Source organism: Neolamprologus brichardi, chromosome 16, assembly GCF_056152115.1.
Source record: "Neolamprologus brichardi isolate AB-2024 chromosome 16, ASM5615211v1, whole genome shotgun sequence".
NCBI lineage: Eukaryota > Metazoa > Chordata > Actinopteri > Cichliformes > Cichlidae > Neolamprologus > Neolamprologus brichardi.
The window spans coordinates 30,194,097-30,219,344 of NC_142119.1; the positions used below are offsets into that span (position 1 = coordinate 30,194,097).

At 36.8% G+C, this 25,248-nt stretch overlaps 2 protein-coding genes and 1 pseudogene across 2 annotated transcripts; all 3 read left to right on the forward strand.

Annotated features, from left to right (window-relative positions):
- Nucleotides 1-8,368: 8,368 nt before the first annotated feature.
- Nucleotides 8,369-14,629, forward strand: LOC148098297 (olfactory receptor 4B13-like). Its single transcript, XM_087852933.1, has 3 exons — nucleotides 8,369-9,313; nucleotides 14,272-14,331; nucleotides 14,543-14,629. The coding sequence occupies exons 1-3, from the start codon at nucleotides 8,369-8,371 to the stop codon at nucleotides 14,627-14,629; spliced, it is 1,092 nt and encodes a 363-aa protein (XP_087709059.1).
- A 1,100-nt stretch (nucleotides 14,630-15,729) lies between these two features.
- LOC148098298 (olfactory receptor 6C1-like) lies at nucleotides 15,730-16,674 on the forward strand. The gene has a single exon (XM_087853173.1). It carries the CDS (start codon nucleotides 15,733-15,735, stop codon nucleotides 16,672-16,674), a length of 942 nt encoding a protein of 313 aa, XP_087709299.1. The 5' UTR covers nucleotides 15,730-15,732.
- A 1,561-nt stretch (nucleotides 16,675-18,235) lies between these two features.
- LOC148098299 (olfactory receptor 5B21-like) lies at nucleotides 18,236-19,171 on the forward strand (annotated as a pseudogene).
- Nucleotides 19,172-25,248: the final 6,077 nt, after the last annotated feature.

Here is a 25,248-nt window from a genome sequence, read left to right on the forward strand (position 1 = left end):
CAACACACCCATCCAATATACATTCTGCAAAAAAGAGCAATAAGGATAATAAATAAAGCTACTTCAAGAGAATCATCAAATCCATTTTTTGTCAAATTAAATATTCTCAAATTTAAAGATTTGGTTGACCTCAGAAATGCGCAAACAATGTAAAATGCAGCGAATAAATCTTTGCCCCACAACATTCAGAACTTGTTCCAAATAAGACCAAATACTCATGACCTGAGAGAAATCCTTATGTTCAGCAAGCCAGTAGTAAGGACAAATGTAAAATATCAGAGCATTACAGTCAGAGTTAGTGTGTGGAACACCTGTACAGATGAAATCAAGACAAGTACATCAATACAAAAATTCACACGATTATTCAAAAATAATAAATTGCATGAATATAGGAAATCTTCCTCTCAGTGACTGAGTTGTCTCATTGTGTCCTCATTTTTTTATAGATCAAGGCCTTAGTACCCCAAGCTTAAGTGTTCATTAAGGTGTTTGTCAATAATAATAATAATAATAATGGATTGCATTTATATAGCGCTTTTCACATAGATATAAAATAAGCTCAGAGATTAAGCGGGTGTTATAGACAGGGTGATTAGTTTATGTAAAAATGTAGTTTGTTGTTGTTCTGGTTTACATGCTGAAAATGGTTTTATTTGTGTATGTTCAATGTGTTAGACTTGTACATAGTTAACCATATATGATCAAATAATGATGAATCCTGGATATGGATTTGTAAGCGATGAAATTTGAAATAAGGGTGTAGGAACAAGAAAAGTGTAAACTTCATCCTACTCCTTTTCGAGCACACGCATTCTGTAGACATAGATATATATACATGAAAACTTGATGATTTTGAAGTTTGTTTTTGTTTTTTTCTGTTGTTATTAAATTATCTATCTATCTATCTACAGAAAATAACTAACATGAAATTTAGAGCTTCTTCAAAAATGAAAATGTAGGTTTTGCTTATTGTAAAGAATATATAGTGAGAGATATGAACATAGCTGAAAAGAGCACGCCTTACTGTGTGTTCTCTTCAGTTTTGTCAAAGACCAACTACAATGTATCATGTTATGTTATTTTTAAGTGAATAAATTTACTTATGTGGATATATTGATCAGATTTACTGTAAATTGCATTTTTATGGGTTTTTTTAAATTTTTTTATTTTTTTACATCGTTTTTAATTCAATACTTCCACAAAAGACTATACTTGCTTAAGTTTCATTTATATGCTTATAAAATGCTTAACTTTAGCCTGTTTGTTATTTCCAGGATTGGTTTTATTAAATTTTTTGTTTCATACTATTATGAGATGCTGTTTATCAGCAAGGAACTTTAGTAAGTTTAAAACTTACTCGATGTAACAATGGAAACCCAACACTTTGTGCATGAAATAGTCTAACTTACTGAATATATTTTCTGTAATTTTTAAAATTTTATTTTAGTTTGCTTTATTTACACAAGTATTGTTTCAGTTATTTTTATTTATCATTGTGTTTATCTGCAAAGCATTTCCATATTTACAGTTTTAGTAAGATGTAATAACTTTGATATGGACTCCTCCACCCCTCCTTTGTTTCTAGGTGTAATGCAATTAGAATAAAAGCAACAGTTCATTGAAAGATGTCTATATAGAAATATATAACACATAATTTGCACGCTGCTTAGTAACTAATGATGTGTACTGTATACGCTGTTGGCTTATATGTGTGATTTATCCTGAAATGACTGAAAATATTTTCTACTGCCATATAATTAAAGAGAAACAATTCTGATGTGTGGATTTTATTGTATTATTGTAGTAAGAGAAATTAAAATTTCAACACAAAGGGCACTATTGTGAGATATTACACAAAAATATTATTTTAGATTTTAGTTGATAAAATAATAAAAATTACAATTATGATGAAAAAAATCAAGAAGTCAAGTTCTTGCAATGGCCACTGATTCAAAAAGTATGTAAATCCTAAGAGATTGGTGCAAAAAAAAAATTGAGAAAAATTGAAAAATTGAGTTTCTATGGATAGTATAACATATCATAACATCTCTATTGGGAGTGAACTGTTTGACAACTTGTCTTTCTGGATACTGCAACTACTGCTACTACTAATATTAACAATAATAACTTTTCAGAACAAAGACTTACAAAGTGCGTAACATTCCCAATAAAAGCCGCATATAAAAAGGGACACACTTTCTAGCATACAGACATATCTTCAAAATAGGCCAAGATTAAAAACCAGATCCAATTTGCCAATTTTTATGTGTGGAACTTCTAACATGTTGCACCAAATTAATTGATTTTGCAATGCTAAGTTGTATCCATGCAATAGAGACATCAATATTTAGATTAAAATCTCCTACCAAAATGATCCTGTCAAATTTTACAAACAGAAAAAAGCAGGTTAGAGAATTCATTCAAAAAGAAGTTGCAGGATTTAAGAAAATGATATAGGAGTAAATTGAACACTGTTTAGGATACTCATGCATCTTAAAATGTGGCCTGAGGATCTTGAGACATTGGATAATTTATAATTGGGTGGACAAGTTCAGCAAGGGGTTCCTCTGGTTTGAGACAGGTGTTTGTGATACAGAAATTGTCCAATTTTTTCTGACATAATTATAAACAATAAATGATTTATTAAGAAAGAACTACTGTTAAATAAAGGTAATATGGCCACAGTGCTTAGATTATTGAGCTTAGGTGTACAAATGTGACCAATGTAAGATTTTTTCTGTCTTATAATCACTGGAATTGGTAACGATGAGGTAGTGGTAGTACAGTAGCTAGTGAAACTGTGAGGAAACAGTTGAAGTGGAGCGTGGGTAACATGATTTTTCAGGCATCATGCTGTAGAAGACTAGTTATAGGTACAGCCACTTGGACTAACAGGTGCTGTGACCCAGCAGCTGGAGGTGGTCAGCATCTGCGAGGCCTGACCACTGTTACCTGGTATCACTGACTGGGTGCCTGAACTGTTTGTGTGCTGCTGGTAACTTTTGGAACACTTTTATTTAAATATGTGTCAAATAATATGGCTTGAGGTGAGGTACAGACCTTCCAAGTCCTTCAGTATGCCTATATTAATAGTTTATTATTTAGCACAAATCAGCAAGTATCTGTGCAATGTACCCATACAGTTTATGATTGCAGCTGGCTAACAAAGCTACCTAGCCATTATCCATTTATTTCTGCCACTTATCCAGGACCTCTTTCTCAGGAGACTTAAGTTGTAATTCTCACAGGCAGAATTGCAGAATAGAAGATTGGAAAAATGTTTCCTGGTATGATGAGTCTCAGGATCAGAAGTTGGTGAAAACAACATGAAAGGCAAGCTCCATCCTTGAAAGAGTAGTTGTCAAACAGCTAACAGATCATCTGCAGAGGAATGGTTTATTTGAAGAGTTTCAGTCAGGTTTCAGAGCTCATCACAGCACAGAAACAGCTTTAGTGAAGGTTACAAATGATCTTCTTATGGCCTCTGACAGTGGACTCATCTCTGTGCTTGTCCTTCTTGACCTTAGTGCAGCATTCGATACTGTTGACCATAATATCCTCTTAGAGCGATTAGAACATGCTGTAGGTATTACAGGTACTGCACTGCAGTGGTTTGTATCATATCTATCTAATAGACTCCAATTTGTGCATGTAAATGGAGAGTCCTCTTCACACACTGAGGTTAATTATGGAGTTCCATAGGGTTCAGTGCTAGGACCAATTCTGTTTACATTATACATGCTTCCCTTAGGCAGCATCATTAGAAGACATAGCATACATTTTCACTGCTATGCAGATGACACCCAGCTCTATCTGTCCATGAAGCCAGATAACACACACCAATTAGTTAAACTGTAGGAATGTCTTAAAGACATAAAGACCTGGATGGCCACTAACTTTCTGCTTCTTAATTCAGATAAAACTGAGGTCATTGTACTCGGCGCTGAAAAGCTTAGAAATATGGTATCTAACCAGATTCTTACTCTGGATGGCATTACCTTGGCCTCCAGTAACACTGTGATGAACCTTGGAGTCATTTTTGACCAGGATATGTCCTTCAACGCACATATTAAACAAATATGTAAGACTGCGTTCTTCCATTTGCGCAACATCTCTAAAATTAGAAATATCCTGTCTCAGAGTGACGCTGAAAAACTAGTTCATGCATTTATTACTTCCAGGCTGGACTACTGCAATTCATTATTATCAGGATGTCCAAAAAACTCACTGAAAAGCCTTCAGCTAATCCAAAATGCTGCAGCAAGAGTACTGACAGGGACTAGAAAGAGAGAGCATATTTCTCCTGTTTTGGCTTCCCTTCATTGGCTTCCTGTTAAATCCAGAATTGAATTCAAAATCCTGCTCCTCACATACAAGGTCTTAAATAATCAGGCCCCATCTTATCTTAATGACCTTGTAGTACCATATCACCCTATTAGAGCACTTCGCTCCCGCTCTGCAGGCCTACTTGTTGTTCCTAGAGTATTTAAAAGTAGAATGGGAGGGAGAGCCTTCAGTTTTCAGGCCCCTCTTCTGTGGAACCAGCTTCCAGTTTGGATTCGGGAGAAAGACACTATCTCTACTTTTAAGATTAGGCTTAAAACTTTCCTTTTTGCTAAAGCATATAGTTAGGGCTGGACCAGGTGACCCTGAATCCTCCCTTAGTTATGCTGCAATAGATGTAGGCTGCCGGGGGATTCCCATGATGCATTGAGTTTTTCCTTTCCAGTCACCTTTCTCGCTCACTATGTATTAACAGACCTCTCTGTATTGAATCATATCTGTTATTAACCTCTGTCTCTCTTCCACAGCATGTCTTTTATCCTGTCTTCCTTCTCTCACCCCAACCGGTCGCAGCAGATGGCCGCCCCTCCCTGAGCCTGGTTCTGCCGGCGGTTTCTTCCTGTTAAAAGGGAGTTTTTCCTTCCCACTGTCGCCAAAGTGCTTGCTCATAGGGGGTCATATGATTGTTGGGTTTTTCTCTGTATCTATGAAGCGCCTTGAGGCGACTTTTGTTGTGATTTGGCGCTATATAAATAAAATTGAATTGAATTGAATTGAATTGCTTTGTATTAGCTTAGAGACTAGCGCCATTACACCACGATTACTCTAAGGGATTGTGTCCTACTCCCTACCTTTAAAGGGACTCCACTCTTCTATGTAGCGTCATATAAAATTAATTATTAATAACACTCTGTGGTTCTGTCATAAGGCTTGATGAAGTGGGCAGGATGGAGGATCTAAAATTCAGACTCTCAGACAAAAACTAAATTCAAAAAGCAGCTTCATTGCTGGAGGACCGCACCACGGAGTTTATCATCCCAAGAAACACAAGCTTCGAGTGGTCTTTGACTGTGGAGCATCGTACAAAGGCACCACCTTAAATGATCAGTTGTTACAAGGACCAAATCTTACCAGTACCCTTCTTGGGGTAATTATCCGATTTAGACAAGAAGTGGCCATCATGGCAGATGTGGAAGCAATGTTCCACCAAGTAAAGGTGCCTGATGAAGATTCTGACCTTCTTCGGTTCCTGTGGTGGACATCTGGTGACATTACTCAGAAAATGGTGGAGTACAAGATGGTGGTTCACATTTTCGGTGCAACTTCGGCACCAAGCTGCGCCGCTTTGCTCTGCGCAAATGTGCTAAGGACAACCGAGATCCAGCCGACAGTCAAGCGGTCGACACAGTGCTGCACAACTTCTATGTGGACGACTGTTTGAAGGCTGTGAGCTCAGAAGAGGAAGCCATACAGTTATACCACACTCTTAGAGCTGTATGTCAGAGGGGTGGATTCAGGCTCACAAAATGGATAAGCAATAGCAGAACAGTTATGTCTGCTATTCCAGAAGAAGAAAGGGCATCAGAGGTTAAAGATCTCGATCTGGATCAGGACACACTTCCCATTGAGAGAGCGCTGGGAGTCCATTGGTGTATTCAATCTGACAGCTTCAGGTTCAAGATTGTAATGCCGGACAAGGCACCCACTCGGAGGAACCTCCTGTCCACTGTGAGTTCTGTCTACAATCCACTGGGTATCTTGTCACCAGTCACGCTTCAAGCGAAGAAGATTCTGCAAGAGCTTTGCAGGAGAAAGATTGGCTGGGATGTTATCATACCTGCTGACCTAGCTCACCAGTGGCTCAAGTGGAAGACCCAGCTCCACCAGCTAGAGAACATAAGCGTTCCAAGATGTTTTAAACCTGTGGGCTTTGCTGTAAGCAAGACTCAAGTTGTGTGGTATAAAGATTCAGAGAGTCTTATGTCTAAACTGGTTAATAATTAAACTTGCTTGTCCTGATGTTGACACCTTTAGAAAAAACATCAGTGCAAATGTAACACTTATTGTTTATCTGTGTCATTGGCTTTTTATAATTTGGATTTACATATATCTTATTAAAACGTGTGCGAGGTCCAGAGAGGACAGGTTAAAGTTTATGCAGACCTGTGTGCCCCACCTGATCTCTTTGATGACTTTCCTGTTTTTTCTTGATCCAGTGTACATGATATCTGACTCTACACGTTTACCTCAAAGCCTCCAAAATTTCATCACTATTGAATTTCTCATCATCTCTCCAGTTATGAATCCTCTCATATATGGATTTAAACTCACCAAAATACGAAACAGGATATTGGGTTTATTTTACTTTAAAAGAACTTCAAAATTAAGAGTTTCTTGTTCACCAAATAAAAATAGAGCAAAATAAAATTTCAAAAATGTACATTATTCTCTTGTACATGACAGCAAATGAAGGCCTCATAACAATAACTATAAATGCACCAAGACAACCAAATCTCAGTAAAAAGCATTATTGTTTACTTAAATTTGACCAGACTATCAAAGATCTAAAGACAACTAACACATATTGGCATTGCATTTCCACTTCTGGTTTTAGGTTTAATCCAGGTCATCTTATTGTTTGAACTTAAGGTGTCATAATGCCATATCTCTAACACGTTCCATTAAGATGTAAATTGGTAAATTTATTGTCATTTACGGTAAATAGGTTTATGTTTCTCAAGTAACAGACTCATATTTATATCCTTTTTTAAAGCATAAAATGTTTGAGTCTCATGAGTGACGTGTTTACTGTGGCTCAAAGTTTAGCCAGTTTTTCGGGTGCCTCTGTAGTCTTGCTCATTGTACACTTATATCACAAAGCTAATTCAGAAAATATAACTGACATGATGTCTATATTTAACAGAATATCAGTTTCACAGTTTGCAAATTAATTTAAAGACAGGGGGAGAAAGAAGTGATTGCTTAGTAGGTTATAGATTCATGCTGCTTTAAAACTACCTTCTTTCCACAGAGCTGCTGTTAAAAAATAAAGGCCTGACAGTACTATATACACAGCAAGTGTGTTTTTGTTTATGAGTTGGCACCACAGATTGTACAAGGTTCAGGGATGTTAGCACAGAATTCTGGGCCCTATGTATAAACAGTCTCTATATATGTGACACAATGTGATGTGTGGAAGGAAGACAGGACTCAAACACAGGACTCGCAGGCTGGTGAAGGATGTGGATGATGTTTGTTGTGAAGCCAGGATGAACAGAACATGAGAAGATGGACTGATACCAATTGAATAAATGAATGAATGAGTGAGGGAGTGAGTGAATAAATAAATTAATGGTTGGCTGGCTGACTGAATGGACTGAACTGAAAACACACATGAGGAATGGACAGAATGACAAGACTGGAAACTGAGGGCTTAAATACACAGTGTGGAGTTGTGATATGATGTGATAACATTAGGTTGCTGCATTATAATGTGAATGTATAATATTGTTGTCAGGCCTCTGTGTAACTGTAGGAGAAAAATAGTTTGATAGAAACAGCATTAGAATAGAATAGAATAATCCTTTAATTGTCCCACAAGGGGAAATTTGGTTGTAACAGCAGCCAGAAAGACACATATAGAAACAAACAGGACACAGAACAGAAACATACACTCATCCCTGTTGGACAACATCTCCCACCCCATGCAGGAGACTGTGACAGCACTGAGCAGCTCCTTCAGTGGCAGGCTGTGGCACACACGGTGTGGGACGGAGAGATTTTGCAGGTCTTTCCTCCCCACTGCTGTCAGACTCCACAACAAAGACTCTAACTGATCAAACACACATATCCACACACATTGAGTGCAATACTCTTTTTCTGACAAAGTTGTATTTTTACTCGGTTGTATAAAGCATTTGCATTCTATTTCTATCCTATTGTATATTTTATTCTATTTATTGTACTGTATATAGTATTTTATTTTATTCTGCAATTAATGGGAGGTGAAGAGGGACAGCAGACATTAGTCAGGTACAGACGCAGCAGCTCAGTGCTCTGTTATGTTGTTATTTTAAAAAGGTAGATGTGCCCTCTGATCATGGATAATCAGTCTAATGAAAGAAGTTTTATTCTGTCAGGATTTAATGAGACAATGAATTTCACAGTACCCCTCTTCTTAGTTACTTTACTGTATTACTGTCTGATTTTGTTCTTCAATATTTCTCTTGTGCTGCTCATTGTCTTGGATAAAAGCCTGCATGAACCTATGTACATTTTACTGAGCAGCTTCTGCATTAATGCAATTTATGGGACCACAGGTTTCTACCCAAAATTCCTTTCAGATTTACTGTCGTCTTCTCACAGAATCTCCTATGAATGGTGCCTTTTACAAGCTTTTATCATGTATTCATTTGTGTGCTGTAATTTGTCTATTTTAGCTGTCATGGCCTTTGACAGGTATCTGGCTATATGTCGACCTCTGCACTACCACGTTTTCATGACTAAGAGGAGGCTTTCACAGTTGGTGTGTTTCTCCTGGCTGACACCTTTCTGTGTTTTTGCCATCAATGTCGTGCTTACAGCAAGACTCAAGTTATGTGGTATAAACATACAGAGAGTGTTATGTCTAAACTGGTTAATTGTTAAACTTGCTTGTCCTGAAGCTGACACTTTTTCAAATAACATCAGTGCATATGTGATACTTGGCGTTTATGTGTCTCATTGGCTTTTCATAATTTGGACTTACATATATCTTATTAAAACATGTGTGAGGTCCAGCGATAGCAGAGTAAAGTTTACGCAGACCTGTGTGCCCCATCTGACTTCTGTGATCACAAATTTGACTGTAATGACTTTTGATTCGATGTACTTGCGCTTTGGCTCAAGAGATTTACCCCAAAGCCTCCAAAACTTCATCACTCTTGAATTTGTCATCATCCGTCCAGTTATGAATCCTCTCATGTATGGATTTAAACTCACCAAAATACGAAACAGAATCTTGAGTTTAAGGGAAATGATTTCCATTAAGGTTAGATTTCCTTATTTAAAATAATTCAAAAATATTCAAAACAGATGCAGCAATATAAATACAACTCTTTCTGAAGGCACTGGATTCAGAAACATTTAGTCATGTTTGCCTTGTCTAAGGCAAACATATATTTGGACTAGACTAATTTTACTAAGAACGCACTGATGCATATGCTTATTGAGACTGATCTCTATATGATTTTAAGTGTTTATAGTTTAACATATGTAATGAATTTATGCAAACTAATGAAAGGTAACACATTATAACACAACCTGCCACAAAGGTGAAAGTACCCTGTATTTAAGTGCAATTTGAGGACATCAAGTCAGGCTTTTGCTAGAAACAATGAAACAAGTACACTGTAAGTAGCCTGTACTTTTCTGGGGTGCGGGTCTTGTTATGGAGTGACTAAGGTGCAGTACCCTGTACTTACTTGCATTTTGCAGGCAACAAGTCAGGTTTTTGCAATAAACAATAAAACAGGTGCACTGTAAAGATTGTGTTGAGAAGGTGGAAGAGTGACGTGTGAGCAGCAGTATGACTTCAGTATGGCTTCATGACAAGAAAGAGCACTTTAGATGCGATGTATAGTATGCATATGTATAGCATGTATAGAATAGATGTGTGTGAAGGAGCAGGAGATAGATATGACTGTGAAGATGCAAGGAGTAGCGGTAGTGATGGTTTCATTCTTTTTGAGGGAAGTCTTACATTTTAAGCGTTTTAATTGTTCAAAATGATTAAAATTATTACATTTTTAAAAGGAAACTATATTTACAATTAATAGTTCCTTGATGATCTGGTTTGACCTCTGATTTATCTTTGTACCAAACAGTTTGGAAATAGTATAATACAGCAGGTGAGATGAATGGATCATATCAGATTTTTATCCTTGTAGAAGCTTTATTTAGCTTATTAATTGTTTCTAAGGTATTTCATGGATTTTCGCCCTTTCGTACCTTTCTGATATTTTTAATTTGTACAATTCTTCAAGATCACTGAGGTCTGCAGACCACATGCTCCTACATTTCCTGAGGTCCAGATTAAGGCACAGAGGAGATCGGGCCTTTGCTGTGGCTGCCCCTAAACTGTGGAACAAAATGCCCTTTCACATCAGGATCACCCCTGATTGAGCAAATGTGACATTGTGGCGGACCACCAGGTGGCTCCACTCACACCCAAGTTGAAGGGAAGTGAGGGGTGGAGATTTTGGCGCTAACTTTATGTGATGTTCTGAGAGTCTGTTAATAAAGTTGGAGTGACTGAGACACTGAGACCTCTCCTGTCCTTATTACATACCTCCACATTGGATCACGTCGGGGTCACCAATGTGGAGGTATGTAATAAGGACAGGAGAGGTCTCAGTGTCTCAGTCACTCCAACTTTATTAACAGACTCTCAGAACATCACATAAAGTTAGCGCCAAAATCTCCACCCCTCACTTCCCTTCAACTTGGGTGTGAGTGGAGCCACCTAGTGGTCCGCCACAACATACATTTGCTCAATCCAGCACGAATGTTAAATGAAAACAACATCATGTTTTTGACTAAGAATTTCATTTTAAAAAGCATTCTGCATGATTTTTTAAGTACTGTTGTAAAATTCATCTATATACTATTCAGAAATCATCACAAATTGACATTTCATTTCTTTGCCTTGCTGTGTCTTGATGTTCAAGGTATATTAGCTGATATATGTGCAAGTTGATTAAACAGGTTTATTTCAAAGTGTTTTAGGTTTAAAATAAAAAAAAATTCTATGAAATATTCTTTTGTAAATGGCTGGTTAGTGCAGGCATCATTGTGTGTCTCAGTTTATGACAAAGATCAGTTAACAATGTTTTTTTTTTTTCAATAAACACGTTACATGTATAAATATAAGGATCAGTGTTATTAGGTTGTATTTTTTTAGTAGTATTTATTTAATTATATAGGGTTTTTTTATTTTGGAAAAATAGTAATAGTAATTGAACTGTTAACTACTTTTATTTGGCTTTTTTTTTGTTTTTACATTTATATGTAAAGGTCTCTCTGTACATTAATTAATGACACCATAATTCTGTACTTTTTGAAATCTGATCATATATCCCCATTGCTTGACATACTGTAATATTTACTATAAAAATTAAAGTTTTGTTAAGCATATCAAGCATAAAATTGTGCTGTTGTTGTTTTTTGAAGTTTTTCAATCCCATAGCATAAAATTAAAAAACCCAACAAAAAACAATGCAATAATAGTATTTTAACAGTAACTCCCTTCTCTTCTACTCCTTCCTCGCCTTATCCTTCCAACTAACCCTCAGCTCTCTCATATCTTCTTTCTAATAGCAGATCCTCTAAATTTAAAGTAAAATATATTCCTATAACACTTTTAAAACAATAGCTGTTGACTAAAGTGCTGTCATGTAATAATAATCAAATGACAAAAAAAAAACCACAGGACAAAATGACATAATTTAAGAAAGGAAAAATAAAAAGAGAAAACATGAATAAGAAATACCACAAAAAAAAGTAATCAAATCTGATTTAAAAGACAAAAAATAAAAGTGGGTTTTCAAATGGGTTTTAAAAATGTCTAATGTTGGGGTGATCCTGATGTGAAAGGGCATTTTGTTCCACAGTTTAGGAGCAGCCACAGCAAAGGCCCGATCTCCTCTGTGCCTTAATCTGGACCTCAGGAAATGTAGGAGCATGTGGTCTGCAGACCTCAGTGATCTTGAAGAATTGTACAAATTAAAAATATCAGAAAGGTACGAAAGGGCGAAAATCCATGAAATACCTTAGAAACAATTAATAAGCTAAAAAAAGCTTCTACAAGGATAAAGATCTGATATGATCCATTCATCTCACCTGCTGTATTATACTATTTCCAAATTGTTTGGTACAAAGATAAATCAGAGGTCAAACCAGATCATCAAGGAACTATTAATTGTAAATATAGTTTCATTTTAAAAGTGTAATAATTTTAATCATTTTGAACAATTAAAACGCTTAAAATGTAAGACTTCCCTCAAAAAGAATGAAACCATCACTACCGCTACTCCTTGCATCTTCACAGTCATATCTATCTCCTGCTCCTTCACACACGTATTCTATACATGCTATACATATGCATACTATACATCGCATCTAAAGTGCTCTTTCTTGTCATGAAGCCATACTGAAGTCATACTGCTGCTCACACGTCACTCTTCCACCTTCCCAACACAATCTTTACAGTGCACCTGTTTTATTGTTTATTGCAAAAACCTGACTTGTTGCCTGCAAAATGCAAGTAAGTACAGGGTACTGCACCTTAGTCACTCCATAACAATTTTTTTGGGTTTGTGGTGGCAGATTTCTTTTCTCGTGTATTAATCACATATTTAATCATATCACATTAGTTACAGTAATATCACTTTCTCACTTTATTATAGTAAGAGCACTCCTGTCACCAGGTGCATGTGGAATGTTAGCACAATGAGGCCATTGTAATGGGGGACGTTAAATATATAGAGGGACTCTATATCTAGAGTATCAGGGATGTAAATCCTTAGGTGACGGCCAAGTAGAACACTTGGCCATCCTTGGGAAGGACTCTTCTGTCCTTGGGTTTATTGTTTTTAGCACTTTGTACCGAAGCAAAGGCTGCAGAGGGGACCCCTGGCTGCAATGCCACTCTGTCTGTCTCTCTCATCATGGTCACCTAAATGCACAGTAATGGCAGGTTTTGTAATATGCACTGTTAGTTGATTATTTACCTGCCGCATTAACGGGAGAGGACGTGCAAACGTTACCGCTGCTGCTGGGTTGAGATTCACGAGTCCAGCGCGGAATTGAAAACACGACATTTATTTAAGGTCATCGCGTGTTTTGTGAACAAATGCTTTTGCATATTCGTTGTGTTTCCTCCCTTAAATGAAATATCTACTTTGCAAGTATTGCTAGTTTCCCTGTTGTCATCCGTTCTCGTAAAGTATAACCAAACTTTTGAGCGTTTGAGCCACTTAGGCGCGGTGTTTCCTGCCAGGTAAATGAGGCTCCGCAACGTGGTGACGTCATTCGGGGCGACTGGAATCAATAAGGGAATCGTTTGTTAAAATGGCAAACAATTCCAAGGAATTGAAACAGTGGGAACCGGTTCTCAACAAAAACAGGGTTTCGATACCCATCCCTAGATGTAAGCATCAGTTATTAATTAAAGCCAGAAGCAGTGACTGCAGCACTGCGTGGCAGGTTCTAATCCCTATAGCATGTTGTTTCACCAGTTTTCAAAGCAAAACTTTTCCTGTGATGTTTCTGGCTGATTTTAGGGTTTTGTTTTAGTACCAGGCTGATTCTGCCAGTTGGGTTTGGGTTGTTTTCTTTTTCTAAGAGAAAGACTGTTTTGTTTTGTTTTTTACACTCAGACATGTCTGGAACTGGGCCTAATATGTTTTGTTTTTTTTGTAACAGTGCACTTAAGAATAATCCTGCCAGGTATTATCCCTCTGGTGGTGATATTTTGTGTGCTGATGATTTAAAAGTAGGCTTAGGAATAAAAGCGCTATAAAATACTTTAATTGAGAGCAAATATAAGGTGGGCTTCTCTAGATTACAATGGGCTTCTGAGGAAATTCACCTAAAGGGGTGCTGACCATATTAGATGGTAAGACCTGTGTTTAAAAGGATTGTAACGATTCAATCCATTTCAAAAGCAAAAAGAATTGATTTTATTTTTGGAATGACGTAATATTGCTGTCAGTGGATACTTAAATTAGTGCGCGGTTTTCCACTATCAGCAATGATTGGTAAAAATTAAGTCAACTAAGAGTGACCTAGACAACTGTAGGATGCAGCTGAACAGCTGAGGCAGTGGGGAGGTGTAAACTGGACTATGAAGTGGCCGGGGCACTGTAATGAGAGGAGAGCACAGTCAACGGGATAGCAGATAATCAGTGATCCTCCACAGTTAAACTGAGTTGCCTTACTTGGTTTTAGGTGGAGGGGACAGGTGGGGCGGAAGGCCCGGATGCAGTCGAGGTGTGGGGAGGCAGGCAAGTGAGTGGCGGGCCAGATGGCAACGTCGTACCAGCAGCAGGTGGCCCAGGTCCAGGAAAGCGGGGATGAGTGCAAGAAAAACAAGTAAGTCTTCACACGGGTTCTGGACAAAGAAATCACACACCACTTGACTAACATGGGATAGCAGATACTCAGGCGATGAACGGTTGAGTGCGCAGGTCTTATATGCTGCCGGAATAATTGCCCACAGGTGGTCAGCCAGGGAGGAGCAACCGATCTCCGCCTAAAGGAGGAGGAGCCGCTGTTGGAGACCTGCAGGTACCCACCCAGACCATGACAATAACAGGTGCAGTGGCCAGAGTATTGCTGGAAAAAAATCATCCCAAGGGTGGAATCTCCAGACTGAGATTGAGACTGGGTGCTGATCAGAAGTCTTCAGAGACCCAGCGAGAAGTAGGAAATATTCATGGCATAGCAGACAGCCCAAGCAGTGGTTGAGGTCAAAGGTCGTGCGGTTTGGAGCCCTACTAGTCATCATGAGAAGATTCAGGAACCACAGCAATAATCATAAAGCTGTGTTGGAACGAGAGAGTGAGAGGTGAAAAGAGCGCCCTCCTCCAACAAGGGCGTGCCAAGCTCCAACTAAGCGAATGCAGAGCGAGTCTCTGTGCCACCCAAGAGGGATCAGCGAATGAATACAGATGACAACTGATTAATCAGTCAGGCAGTTACATATGTTAAACTATAAACACTTAGAGATCATAGAGACATCAGTCTCAATAAGCATATGCATCAGTGCGTTCTTCTGGTTTTTACACATTAAAATAAAAAAAGAGTGAAACTAAGCACATATCCTGCACATTTTTTTTAAGGTTACTGTTGAAAATTTCAGGGAGTAAGTCATTTTTTCTGCTTCTTTTAGGGTTAAACATTATACAGAGGCCAGGTTGTTAGTGTGAAATACATTCTCATTTACAAAATATTTAAATATTCTTATCTTTTACCATCTAAAAAGTAAAAGAAGACTCATTATAACACAACTATATTTTGTATTTTTGAAGGAAGGGAAAAGTATGTTGCTTATCAAACATATAATAACCTTAGTCACTGTGCTGATGTTTTACACTCAAAACAAGGGTCTTAATAGACAATCTATTCAAGCTCTATAGAGAGCAGTTACATAAGACACAAATAACTTTATTCTTAAAAGTAAATGTAATTTTTTTTTTAATTATTCAGCTCAACAAGTGAAAGCACCACTTACATCATGCTGACCACGTAATTGTGGCTGACACAAAGAGTATATAAACCTCTGGTGACATACTTTGTCAGTTAGACAGTACACAGACAGACTTCATTTCACCCTGACTTTAACTTGTAAAAATGTCATTAGCTCTCAGTTTGGAATGACACCTAGTAAGGTAAACTACAAATGTTATTATGGATAATGTTTCAGTAATTACTGTTTTTACTCTCTCAGGTTTACGTGATATTGCAAACTACAGGTTCACTCTCTTTGTTCTCACTTTACTGTGTTACTGTGTGATTTGGCTGGTAAATTTGACGATAATTGTCACAGTGATTGTGGATAAAAAACTTCATGAACCCATGTACATCTTCCTCTGCAATCTGTGTGTCAATGGACTCTATGGGACTGCTGCATTTTATCCCAAGTTTCTCTACGATCTTCTGTCCACCACTCATGTTATTTCTTATGCAGGATGCTTTTTGCAGGGTTTTGTATTGCACTCTTCAGTTGCTGCTGACTTCTCTCTCCTAGCTCTCATGGCCTATGACAGATACGTGGCTATATGCCGACCTCTTGTGTACCACTCTCTGATGACTAAACAAAGAGTTTGTATCTTTGTATTTTTTGCTTGGCTTACTCCCTTTTACCTTCTCTTCTTGAGCACGATAACAACAGTAGTGTTGAGGTTATGTGGCTCACACATACCAAGAATCTACTGTGTAAACTGGTTAATTAATAATCTAGCTTGCTCTGCTTCTGTAGCAAGAATTGTTATTCCTGCTTTTAATTACACCTTTTATATCGGCCATGCCGTTTTTATCTTCTGGTCTTATGTACATTTGATCAAAACATGTCAGTCATCCAAAGAAAACTGGAACAAATTCATGCAGACATGTGTACCACATTTATTCTCTTTAACCGTTGTTCTTCTGTCTTTTCTGTTTGATATGTTATACATGCGATTTGGCTCAAAGGAAATACCACAAAGTTTTGAGAATTTCATGGCAATGGAAATTCTCCTCATCCCACCAATTATTAATCCCCTCATGTATGGATTTAAATTGACACAAATAAGAAACAGAGTTTTGAATTTTATGCGTGGTAAAAGTTCAGCTTTGAGATTAAAGTCATGAGTGTTTCTGCAAAGAGGGGCAAAGAAATCTGTTGATATATGTACATATGTGATTTAAGCGAAATGTGATCTGTAGTGTAAATCAGTGGTCCCCAACCTTTTTTGCGCCACGGACCGGTTTATGCCCGACAATATTTTCACGGACCGGCCTTTAAGGTGTTGCGGATAAATACAACAAAATAAAACTAGTACCGGTACCAAAATAAAGAGGATTTATTCATAACACACGTGAAAAGACCCAGGGAATCCGAGTTAACGATAAAAACGATAACAAAATAACGCTGAAAACCGATAGAAACCCTGAAAACCATACGTTTCACACCTGAGCCTCAACTCTCGCGGCCCGGTACCAAACAACTCACGGACCGGTACCGGTCCGAGGCCCAGGGGGTTGGGGACCGCTGGTGTAAATGAATAGATACTATGATAGATACATATTTCCAGACTGTTTTCATTAATTGAAGTATAAGTAGAATTTCCTTTTGGTTTGTACATGTTGAAATTTAAAAAAGAAAACAACACACATTGAAATTAAACACATTTCTTGTACATTATTAGTTTCTGTCTTGTATGGCCAAAAAAGGTTTCACGTAGATACATCTTTTTCTGATGTTTAGCTTCTTTTTCTGGTTGACTACAATGTTTTTACTCACCTAGCTTTGTTACACTTAACTATAGTATCCTTGCGTCTAAAAATTTATTCTCAGGTAATTATCAAAATGCTACTAAAGCTCTGCCAGAGGTGGGAGTTGAAAAACTCTCTGACCTAGGCCTCTGCACACCTTTACTCTGAAAACAGTCTTTTGGGTTTTCTTTACATCCTAAATTAAGTGGCTGTCATCACACCAGGCTAAAAAAACACTGTTTATCAAAAAAGTAAATGTTATGTCCTCTTCCTTGTGAAGCAAATTGTAAAAAGGAGTAACCTGACCTGTGCCTAGGACAGGTCATCTTAAGGAGCACTGGTACTTAATCAATTAAAATTAATAATACTGTTTCAGCTGATAGCAATGAGTTCTGTTTGTACAAATGATACCATTTATTTGAAATGTCTCCACTCAATTTCATTTGCTTTTGAATAAAATTAAACAAATAAATGAAAAAATAAAAGCTGGATAGTCCCAAACGCAGAGCAAAAAAAATAAAAAAATAGCCAAGCATAAGTTGTGGGTCTTCAATGCAATTTAAAAACAAAAAAGTCATGCTATTTATAACATCAGCTGTACCCTATCGTTGCAAACTGTAATGGATCTTGCCTTCTGTTTACATTTTCCTTTAAGACACCCAAAACACATTTATTATTATTTATTTCTGTAAATTAAAAAGGTACTTTTATTATAGTCACTTACCAGAATATTGTTGATTTTCAGGGGATTTTTTTTAAATACATCAAGAGAGGTTGAATTCCCAGGTGTGTTTTGTTGTTAAACAAAAGGCAATAATTAAGAGGACGTGTAGAGCATTGACAGCAGACAATGATAGAGATGCAGATGCAGTAGCTCTGTCTTCTGTACACTCACATATACTCAAACACACATATTTAAATAATAAGGCATTTGAGTTCTCTGATCATGGATAATGTGTCTAATGTAGAAAGTTTCATTCTATTAGGATTTAATGACACAATGAATTTCAGAGTACCCCTCTTCATACTGCATACTTTACTGCATTATTGTGTGATTCTGTTTTTCAATATCTCTCTTGTGCTGCTTATTTTCTTGGATGAAAACCTCCATGAACCTATGTACATTTTTCTTAGTAGCTTTTGCATTAATGCACTTTATGGGTCCACAGGTTTCTACCCAAAATTCCTTTCAGACTTACTGTCATCTTTTCATCACATATGAAGGATGCATGCTACAAGCTTTTATCATGTACTCATTTGCCTCCTGTGATTTGTCCATTTTAGCTGTTATGACCTTTGACAGATATCTGGCTATATGTCGCCCTCTGCACTACCACTCTTTCATGACTAAGAGGAGGCTCTCTCAGCTGGTGTGTTTCTCCTGGCTAGCACCTTTCTGCATTTTCTCCATCAATATCCTGATAACATCAAGATTCAGTTATGTGGTATAAAGATTCAGAGAGTCTTATGTCTAAACTACTTAATTGTTAAACTTGCTTGTCCTGAAGTCAACACCTTTTAAAAAAATACTGGTCTATATGCAACACTTATTGTTTATATATTTCATGGCTTTTTCATAATTTGGACTTACACGCATCTTATTAAAACATGCATGAGGTCCAGTGAAGACAGGGTAAAGTTTATGCAGACATGTGTTCCCCATCTGACCTCTTTGATCATATTTCTCTTTGTAATGGTTTTTCAGTCGATATATGGGCGATTTGACTCCACAGATTCATCTCAAATCTTCCAAAATTTGATTGCTATTGAGTTTCTCACTATCCTTCCAGTTATGAATCCTCTCATATATGGATTCAAACTCACCAAAATACGAAACAGAATCCTGACCTCAGTTTATCTTAACAGAAAATAACAACACACCCATCCAATATACATTCTGCAAAAAAGAGCAATAAGGATAATAAATAAAGCTACTTCAAGAGAATCATCAAATCCACTTTTTATCAAATTAAATATTCTCAAATTTAAAGATTTGGTTGACCTCTGAAATGCGCAAACAATGTACAAAGCAGCGAATAAATCTTTGCCCCACAACATTCAGAACTTGTTCCAAATAAGACCAAATACTCATGACCTGAGAGAAATCCTTATGTTCAGTAAACATAAACAAACAGCAGTAAAATATCAGAGCATTACAGTCAGAGTTAGTGTGTGGAACACCTGTACAGATGAAATCAAGACAAGTACATCAATACAAAAATTCACACGATTATTCAAAAATAATAAATTGCATGAATATAGGAAATCTTCCTCTCAGTGACTGAGTTGTCTCATTGTGTCCTCATTTTTTTATAGATCAAGGCCTTAATACCCCAAGCTTAAGTGTTCATTAAGGTGTTTGTCAATAATAATAATAATAATAATGGATTGCATTTATATAGCGCTTTTCACATAGATATAAAATAAGCTCAGAGATTAAGCGGGTGTTATAGACAGGGTGATTAGTTTATGTAAAAATGTAGTTTGTTGTTGTTCTGGTTTACATGCTGAAAATGGTTTTATTTGTGTATGTTCAATGTGTTAGACTTGTACATAGTTAACCATATATGATCAAATAATGTTGAATCCTGGATATGGACTTGTAAGCAATGAAATTTGAAATAAGGGTGTAGGAACAAGAAAAGTGTAAACTTCATCCTACTCCTTTTCGAGCACACGCATTCTGTAGACATAGATATATATACATGAAAACTTGATGATTTTGAAGTTTGTTTTAGTTTTAGTTTTTTTCTGTTGTTATTAAATTATATCTATCTATCTATCTATCTACAGAAAATAACTAACATGAAATTTAGAGCTTCTTCAAAAATGAAAATGTAGGTTTTGCTTATTGTAAAGAATATATAGTGAGAGATATGAACATAGCTGAAAAGAGCACGCCTTACTGTGTGTTCTCTTCAGTTTTGTCAAAGACCAACTACAATGTATCATGTTATGTTATTTTTAAGTGAATAAATTTACTTATGTGGATATATTGATCAGATTTACTGTAAATTGCATTTTTATGGGTTTTTTTTTTAATTTTTTTAAATTTTTTTACATCGTTTTTAACTCAATACTTCCACAAAAGACTATACTTGCTTAAGTTTCATTTATATGCTTATAAAATGCTTAACTTTAGCCTGTTTGTTATTTCCAGGATTGGTTTTATTAAATTTTTTGTTTCATACTATTATGAGATGTTGTTTATCAGCAAGGAACTTTAGTAAGTTTAAAACTTACTCGATGTAACAATGGAAACCCAACACTTTGTGCATGAAATAGTCTAACTTACTGAATATATTTTCTGTAATTTTTAAAATTTTATTTTAGTTTGCTTTATTTACACAAGTATTGTTTCAGTTATTTTTATTTATCATTGTGTTTATCTGCAAAGCATTTCCATATTTACAATTTTAGTAAGATGTAATAACTTTGATATGGACTCCTCCACCCCTCCTTTGTTTCTAGGTGTAATGCAATTAGAATAAAAGCAACAGTTCATTGAAAGATGTCTATATAGAAATATATAACACATAATTTGCACGCTGCTTAGTAACTAATGATGTGTACTGTATACGCTGTTGGCTTATACGTGTGATTTATCCTGAAATGACTGAAAATATTTTCTACTGCCATATAATTAAAGAGCCACAATTCTTATGTGTGGATTTTATTGTATTATTGTAGTAAGAGAAATTTAAATTTCTTGTGAAATTTCTTGTGAGATATTACACAAAAATATTATTTTAGATTTTAGTTGATAAAATAATAAAAATTTAAATTATGATAAAAAAAAAATCGAGAAGTCAAGTTATTGCGATGGCCACTGATTCAAAAAAGTATGTAAATCCTAAGAGATTGGTGCAAAAAAAAAAAAGAGTTTCTATGGATAGTATAACATATCATAACATCTCTATTGGGAGTGAACTGTTTGACAACTTGTCTTTCTGGATACTGCAACTACTGCTACTACTAATATTAACAATAATAACTTTTCAGAACAAAGACTTACAAAGTGCGTAACATTCCCAATAAAAGCCGCATATAAAAAGGGACACACTTTCTAGCATACAGACATATCTTCAAAATAGGCCAAGATTTTTATGTGTGGAACTTCTAACATGTTGCACCAAATTAATGATTTTGCAATGCTATATCCATGCAATAGACACATCAATATTTAGATTAAAATCTCCTACCAAAATGATCCTGTCAAATTTTACAAACAGAAAAAAGCAGGTTAGAGAATTCCTTCAAAAAAAGTTGCAGGATTTAAGAAAATGATATAGGAGTAAATTGAACACTGTTTAGGATACTCATGCATCTTAAAATGTGGCCTGAGGATCTTGAGACATTGGATAATTTATAATTGTGTGGACAAGTTCAGCAAGCTGTTCCTCTGGTTTGAGACAGGTGTCGGTGATACAGAAATTGTCCAATTTTTTTCTGACATAATTATAAACAATAAATGATTTATTAAGAAAGAACTACTGTTAAATAAAGGTAATATGGCCACAGTGCTTAGATTATTGAGCTTAGGTGTACAAATGTGACAAATGTAAGATTTTTTCTGTCTTATAATCACTGGAATTGGTAACGATGAGGTAGTGGTAGTACAATTTAGCTAGTGAAACTGTGAGGAAACAGTTGAAGTGGAGCGTGGGTAACATGATTTTTCAGGCATCATGCTGTAGAAGACTAGTTATAGGTACAGCCACTCAGAGATGGGCAGTAACGCGTTACTTGTAACGCGTTACTGTAATCCGATTACTTTTTTCAAGTAACGAGTAAAGTAAGGGATTACTATTGCAAAAACGGTAATTAGATTACCGTTACTTTCCCGTAGGAACGCTGCGTTACTGCGTTACTAAAACCGTGATTTTCTTGCGAGAATGTCTCATGACAGTGACATAAGCGAGTGCTACGTGTGTGACAACAGCTGTGTGCAGATCAACAATGGATCATATATCGAGTGCGGGAGAGAGTATGAGCGTGCAGCGTTTAAAGCGTGGACGTACTGACCTTATTTTGAGTTTGATTCCGTAAAAAGTGACAAAAACATTAGTGTCCGTTGTGCGTGGGAAGAAAACTTCTTTCTACAGCGAAAAAAAACCCCCTAAACTTCCAAGCAAGCACCGAGTGCGCTACGACGTAATGGGAAACTCACAGAGAAACTGCCGTATCCTTCCACTGACCGCTGCGGCACACCTGCACCAGGATAACCCTCCGCCTACCCTACTCCTGCTTTACAGGTGAAAATAGAGCAAAAGGACCGCTAGTCTTTGACTTTATTTATTTTCTGCTGTGTTTTACTTGCATCTGAAAGAGTGAGTGTAAACACACACATGTATATATATGTATATGTATATATATATATATATATATATATATATATATATATGTGTGTGTGTGTGTGTGTGTGTGTGTGTATGTATGTATGTGCTGGAATGTGCAGAAAATAGGTTTAAATGTTAAACTAATTTCTTCCAGTCACAGAATGGTGCATATAATTAAAATTTTGCTTCATGCATAAAGTTAAAAGATTAAAACTAACAAAACAAGTTTTAAAAAGAGACTTTTCCATTTGATTACATTTTGTATGATGGATTATGTAGAAAAAGTAGAATTGGGCTGAAAGATCTATCACTTTATCACCTATTCAGGTTGTAAATCATGTTTTTAAAAAGTAACTAAGTAACTAAGTAACTAAGTAATTAATTACTTTTGAAAATAAGTAATCAGTAAAGTAACGGGATTACTTTTTTGGGGAAGTAATCAGTAATTAATTACTGATTACTTTTTTCAAGTAACTTGACCAACACTGCAGCCACTTGGACTAACAGGTGCTGTGACCCAGCAGCTGGAGGTGGTCAGCATCTGCGAGGCCTGACCACTGTTACCTGGTATCACTGACTGGGTGCCTGAACTGTTTGTGTGCTGCTGGTAACTTTTGGAACACTTTTATTTAAATATGTGTCAAATAATATGGCTTGAGGTGAGGTACAGACCTTCCAAGTCCTTCAGTGTGCCTATATTAATAGTTTATTATTTAGCACAAATCAGCAAGTATCTGTGCAATGTACCCATACAGTTTATGATTGCAGCTGGCTAACAAAGCTACCTAGCCATTATCCATTTATTTCTGCCACTTATCCAGGACCTCTTTCTCAGGAGACTTGGGTTGTAATTCTCACAGGCAGAATTGCAGAATAGAAGATTGGAAAAATGTTTCCTGGTATGATGAGTCTCAGGATCAGAAGTTTGTGAAAATAACATGAAAGGCAAGCTCCATCCTGCTTTGTATTAGCTTAGAGACTAGCGCCATTACACCACGATTACTCTTAGGGATTCTGTCCTACTCCCTACCTTTAAAGGGACTCCACTCTTCTATGTAGCGTCATATAAAATTTATTATTAATAACACTCTGTGGTTCTGTCATAAGGCTTGATGAAGTGGGCAGGATGGAGGATCTAAAATGCAGACTCTCAGACAAGAACTAAATTCAAAAAGCGGCTTCATTGCTGGAGGACCGCACCACGGAGTTTATCATCCCAAGAAACACAAGCTTCGAGTGGTCTTTGACTGTGGAGCATCGTACAAAGGCACCACCTTAAATGATCAGTTGTTACAAGGACCAAATCTTACCAGTACCCTTCTTGGGGTAATTATCCGATTTAGACAAGAAGTGGCCATCATGGCAGATGTGGAAGCAATGTTCCACCAAGTAAAGGTGCCTGATGAAGATTCTGACCTTCTTCGGTTCCTGTGGTGGACATCTGGTGACATTACTCAGAAAATGGTGGAGTACAAGATGGTGGTTCACATTTTCGGTGCAACTTCGGCACCAAGCTGCGCCGCTTTGCTCTGCGCAAATGTGCTGAGGACAACCGAGATCCAGCCAACAGTCAAGCAGTCGACACAGTGCTGCACAACTTCTATGTGGACGACTGTTTGAAGGCTGTGAGCTCAGAAGAGCAAGCCATACTGTCCAAAATGGATAAGCAATAGCAGAACATTTATGTCTGCTATTCCAGAAGAAGAAAGGGCATCAGAGGTTAAAGATCTCGATCTGGATCAGGACACACTTCCCATTGAGAGAGCGCTGGGAGTCCATTGGTGTATTCAATCTGACAGCTTCAGGTTCAAGATTGTAATGCCGGACAAGGCACCCACTCGGAGGAACCTCCTGTCCACTGTGAGTTCTGTCTACAATCCACTGGGTATCTTGTCATCAGTCACGCTTCAAGCGAAGAAGATTCTGCAAGAGCTTTGCAGGAGAAAGATTGGCTGGGATGTTATCATACCTGCTGACCTAGCTCACCAGTGGCTCAAGTGGAAGACCCAGCTCCACCAGCTAGAGAACATAAGCGTTCCAAGATGTTTTAAACCTGTGGGCTTTGCTGTAAGCAAGACTCAAGTTGTGTGGTATAAAGATTCAGAGAGTCTTATGTCTAAACTGGTTAATAATTAAACTTGCTTGTCCTGATGTTGACACCTTTAGAAAAAACATCAGTGCAAATGTAACACTTATTGTTTATCTGTGTCATTGGCTTTTTATAATTTGGATTTACATATATCTTATTAAAACGTGTGCGAGGTCCAGAGAGGACAGGTTAAAGTTTATGCAGACCTGTGTGCCCCACCTGATCTCTTTGATGACTTTCCTGTTTTTTCTTGATCCAGTGTACATGATATCTGACTCTACACGTTTACCTCAAAGCCTCCAAAATTTCATCACTATTGAATTTCTCATCATCTCTCCAGTTATGAATCCTCTCATATATGGATTTAAACTCACCAAAATACGAAACAGGATATTGGGTTTATTTTACTTTAAAAGAACTTCAAAATTAAGAGTTTCTTGTTCACCAAATAAAAATAGAGCAAAATAAAATTTCAAAAATGTACATTATTCTCTTGCACATGACAGCAAATGAAGGCCTCAT

Excerpts from the sequence above, each read along its gene's own strand:
- LOC148098297 (XM_087852933.1), top strand. The coding sequence starts at position 8,369 with ATGTGCCCTCTGATCATGGATAATCAGTCTAATGAAAGAAGTTTTATT. Across the intron at positions 9,314-14,271 it reads GGGAAATGATTTCCATTAAG|GTGGAGGGGACAGGTGGGGC; the intron begins GTTAGATTTCCT and ends ACTTGGTTTTAG. Across the intron at positions 14,332-14,542 it reads AGGTGTGGGGAGGCAGGCAA|GTGGTCAGCCAGGGAGGAGC; the intron begins GTGAGTGGCGGG and ends AATTGCCCACAG.
- LOC148098298 (XM_087853173.1), top strand. The coding sequence starts at position 15,733 with ATGGATAATGTTTCAGTAATTACTGTTTTTACTCTCTCAGGTTTACGT.